The sequence below is a fragment of the Silene latifolia genome, chromosome 11, assembly GCF_048544455.1.
Source record: "Silene latifolia isolate original U9 population chromosome 11, ASM4854445v1, whole genome shotgun sequence".
NCBI classification, from domain to species: Eukaryota; Viridiplantae; Streptophyta; class Magnoliopsida; order Caryophyllales; family Caryophyllaceae; genus Silene; species Silene latifolia.
In genome coordinates, this window is record NC_133536.1 from 52,380,515 (window position 1) to 52,385,303 (window position 4,789).

The 4,789-nt window shown below is 33.7% G+C and overlaps 1 protein-coding gene across 1 annotated transcript; it reads right to left on the reverse strand.

Moving 5' to 3' along the window:
• Positions 1 to 1,107: 1,107 nt before the first annotated feature.
• Positions 1,108 to 4,122, reverse strand: LOC141613405 (uncharacterized). The gene is made up of 6 exons (XM_074432138.1): positions 4,004 to 4,122; positions 3,849 to 3,913; positions 2,979 to 3,718; positions 1,765 to 2,540; positions 1,494 to 1,677; positions 1,108 to 1,116 (listed from the first exon to the last, which is right to left on the reverse strand). Exons 1-6 carry the CDS (start codon positions 4,120 to 4,122, stop codon positions 1,108 to 1,110), a joined length of 1,893 nt encoding a protein of 630 aa, XP_074288239.1.
• Between the last annotated feature and the right edge of the window lie 667 nt (positions 4,123 to 4,789).

Consider the following 4,789-nt stretch of genomic DNA (forward strand, 5'->3'; position numbering starts at 1 on the left):
ACAAGAAGATTTGTATCTGCCTTGCCACAGTTTATTGAGCACCAAGACCATCGAGTTCGGTCCGCTACCTCGGCCCGATCTAATCATCACAGCGCTCATAGGTGTACCAGGCATACTCTTTTTCCTAGGCCCCGGAGTACCTACACCATCATCGGGTTCCTCCGCCATAACCCTAAGAGCTTCCAAAGCATCGCTTCACCCTTGCCGCTTCCAACTCGGCTAACCTACGCTTCTCAAGCAAAAACAAACAAAGGTGCCTTTGTCTTTGTAAAATCATCAACCAAATCCAACAATTTTTTCCTAATTTTGTTGATATTGGCTAAAACCAAGATGGCAGCTATCTCAGCTCTATATATGATCCTTTTCAATGCGTCATGCAACTCAGATTTGAACAACTTCCCAAAGATAAAACATCATATGAATCATGACAAAAACACCACAATCCAAATTCAGGGACCCTTCCGATTTCCACCCAAAAGCCACATTTACAAATTTGAAATTGCGGACCTCACCGCCTCTTTCAAAACCTTTCTCGACAAGATAACTACCAAATATTTCAACCTGGTTACATTTTTAAATCAAAAATCATCACTAAAGAACAAGAAAAATAACTAGAAGAAGTAGATGAAAACAAAAACTTATAATAAGGTACATACAATAGAGTTGGTAGCCAACACCCAGATACTATCTTCAAAATCATCATATACACGATTGTCAAGATAGTCCACAGTCTTCCCCACAAAGTTAACAACAACACAGAAAAAATGATCTCCAAAATGAACAGGAATAAAAACCTGGCATGATAAAACAGACGTACATAAACCTTTGTTGTTCTCAACAATAAAATAATCAACGAGAAGAAAGAAAAGAAAGAAAGAATTGGAAAAATTACCAAATCGGCACCAATGTCAAGAGAACCTTCGTTGTTCTCAATGACAGTGTCCCAAACATTAGAAATTTCCTTTCTGTATAAATCTTTCTCATCATCAGCAACTTTGATAAGCTTAAACAAAGAAGCCTATGAAAAATATTACCACACGATAAGAGAAAATGAAATATCACAATGAAAAAACTTGGTTAATCGAATACAATAACTACTATTACGCTTTACAATAACTACCACAACAAAAACACTTTCATAATACAATAATCGAGTTTTCATAATACAATAACATTGTTATTGTAATACAATAATCGATTATTGTATTACAATAACAATGTTATTGTATTATGAAAACTCGATTATTGTAACTTGTAAAAAAGAGAATAATTGAACTTGTATAAATACAATAACCGAAATACAAGTATTAGAATAATCAGAAACAATAAACAAAATTGAAGAATAGGAAAATTGAAGAATAGGAAAAACTGTTTTAGTTTGAATCAAAAAAAAGCTAATATACTTTACAATAATAAAGTAACTACAATAGAATAACTGTCATAACCATTGTAAATTTATCAAACAGTAAATATATAAAAAAAATTTCACATACCGAATGACTTGTACAAAAAAAACTTCTTGTGGGGGATAACCCTTTCCCAACCTTGACCAGCATGTCATTAAGTAAGAATGACCAGCAATCAATCACGTTCGATGTGATCATAGTCTTAGCAGACAATGAAATAATGTCATCTCGAGTTAACATGTGATGAAATGAAAACACAACCAAATCCTCCCTGCCACATGAAAACAAATTATATAGTAGATATATTAGCAAAAAAAGAAAAAAAAAAGAGAGGGGACAAAAAACATATAATGCTTACCCAATTCGTAGGTCATGATCGTGCAGAAAACAGTAATCAAGTACAGTCTTCCTCCGCATTAAAATAGGAGCAAAAAGCTCCTTGTACTTGCACAAAAAAACAGAAACTACAACTGCATCAGGATTGGGTGATTCACAATCTAAATCACACCCTATACCACAAATCCCAAAAAACGTATGCTCAGGCATAACGTCTGAATGCAGCAGGTAAGCACTTATAACAGAATTATCTTGGATTCTATCCCCAACAACACCCTCGTTGACAACTTTGTTAACAACGTCATCCACACTACTCAAGTCCACAGTTTCATTCTCAACATCAATATTATCAATGCCGTCATCAGTTGGCACCTCCTCATTCGGTTTCTCAACCGCTACATCAGAGACCTTATTTTTACCTTTCTCCCGAGAATAAACCACCTTATATTTTTCGGGATCAAACGCAAAACCCCCATTCCTTTCATCTTTTCCCTTTTCATGCTCCCCCTTTTCATGCTTCCCCTTTTCATGCTCCTTACAAAAACTTTCATACAACGGCAGTTTACTTCCCGCCTGTTTCATTTCCTCAGCTTTTTCACAAATAAAATTGAAATATTTAGTGAACAAAGAATCATCGTCACTAATGAAAGCAGGAGTCGAAGAAACTGAAGTGGCTGTCGAAGAATCTTCAACTGTTGAAGAACCACACTCCTTCCCCATCGCTTCCTTCCGTTGCGTGTACAAATGGAGAAATATCTCAACATCCCTCTTCATCATCAAAAGATGTGCTTGGGAAACCTAAGAAAAAGGAAAAAAAATGAATAATTATACTAAGTCTTTACAATAATTATAATAACTCTTTACAATAATTATACTAAGTCTTTACAATAATTGTCCTAAGTCTTTACAATAATTGTCCTAAGTCTTTACAATAATTGTACTAAGTCTTTACAATAATTGTCCTAAGTCTTTACAATAATTATAATAAGTCTTTACAATAATTATACTAAGTCTTTACAATAATTGTCCTAAGTCTTTACAATAATTGTCCTAAGTCTTTACAATAATTGTCCTAAGTCTTTACAATAATTGTCCTAAGTCTTTACAATAATTGTACTAAGTCTTTACAATAATTTACAATAATTGGAAAAATAACTGCTACAAAACTTTAAAATAACTACACTACACCTTTACAGTAACTACACAAAAATGATTGAAAGAATGATTGGAACTTACATCAGCGGCCTTTGCTCGAATAACATCATCAGTATCAAAACAGTCAGGCAGTTCCAGATACTTTTTCCCGTGTTCGGAGTTTATCAACGACCGCACACACCTCAGCAGACTTTTGCTTCTCTTAAGCGTTTGCGAGACAGGATACACACCATTGACATATTCCCCATTACCTAGCGAACCAGACTTGAGCTCTGAAATACACCTACTAACAAAATACTTCTCATCCCAGTGCTTGATAAGAGGAGTCTCAGAAGACATTGTTTTTTCCGTAAAAGACAAACGATGGAAGTATGCCACCATAACAACAAGTATGCAACCACGCAAAGTAGACGACCCAGTTCTACACTGCTCAACACCTGCGACTAATTTATCAAACACATACGCACACCAATCCAAATGGTGGATACGTGAAACATCTTGCACCGCTTTAAGAATTGTAAAGTCAATTCCATAATTTGAAGGGGGAGCAAGGACAATGGACATAGCATAAAGCACAAACAGCCTCCGAAATTCATCTCCCCCATCATCCCCCAAATCAGTAATTGCAGTATAAACAGCAGGGATAGTAACATAATTTGTCCCTTCTACGTTAAACTTCTTCCGGAACTCAGCTTTCAACGTTTCTTGTGAAGACAATACACTATGTCCAGTATAAACAACCTGAACCTTATCACCACCATTTGGCAATCCAAAAACATCACACACATCATCTTTTGACAGAAGAAATTTGACATCTCTTGCTTTAAAAATATGAGCAGTAGCATTAAAGTGTTTTACAAACAATGGTATAACACCCAATGGTATCTTGGTCACTTTAAAATCAAGCAAACCACCAAATCCGATCTCAATGACACCTTTTTTGATTTGGACCAAGTTGTTTTACCAGATTAACCAAACCATTAGACGACAAATGACTCACTTTAATGTTTGAAGCACTGAAAAAGGAAAATCAAGCAAAAATTAAAAAGAGTAACACATCAAATAAAGAGAAACTCATAACAAGGGGGCAGCACACATATACTCACATGTTCAATTTTGAAGTTCCAGGAACCTTACTGAGCTTCTTTTTTGGAAAATTTACTTTTGAGCGTTTCAAATCATCTTTATTACCATCTTCGGGCTCCTCGCTACGTTTAGGACCCATTTGTTTGTATCGAGCAAAGAATACAAAATTATCAGAATAAACACAAAAAATATGACAACAACTAATACAATAACTGAATTTTAATAATACAATAATCAAAGATACAAAGAATACAATAACTGGACTTGACTAAAATGATAACTAAATAATACTACGTATAGAATAACTAAATTACTATATTACAATAAATATCACAATACATTACAATAACAACATCAATATATTACAATAACAAACTTTTCATATCAAGATAACTGGACTTGACTAAAAGCTGACTTTTAAACACTAACCAAAGATCAATATCTAAAATAATACTCATTACAATAACAGATTTTCTAAATTACAATAACTAGCACAAATACATTACAATAACAACATCAATATATTACAATAACACAAATAATTCCAAACAAACACACATTATGTTCATTAGAATGTACAGGAATTCAAGACAAAAAAAGAAAAACCTGAAGAAAAGATACAAAAAATGAATTACGAAACCCTAAATTATGCGGAAAAATTGAAAAAATTAATTTAACAACAAAAACAAAACAAAATTAAACTATATACTAAACAAAATGAAGAATAAACACAGAAAACAAAAGAAAATCAAGTAGAAAACAAGAAGAGGAACCGAAAATCGAGTAGAAAATCAGCGGAAATTGAG

Coding starts and splice junctions, on each gene's coding strand:
- LOC141613405 (XM_074432138.1), bottom strand. CDS start 4,122: ATGGGTCCTAAACGTAGCGAGGAGCCCGAAGATGGTAATAAAGATGAT. Junction 3,914..4,003: donor GGAACTTCAAAATTGAACAT/GTGAGTATATGT, acceptor TTCCTTTTTCAG/TGCTTCAAACATTAAAGTGA. Junction 3,719..3,848: donor TAATCTGGTAAAACAACTTG/GTCCAAATCAAA, acceptor ATATTTTTAAAG/CAAGAGATGTCAAATTTCTT.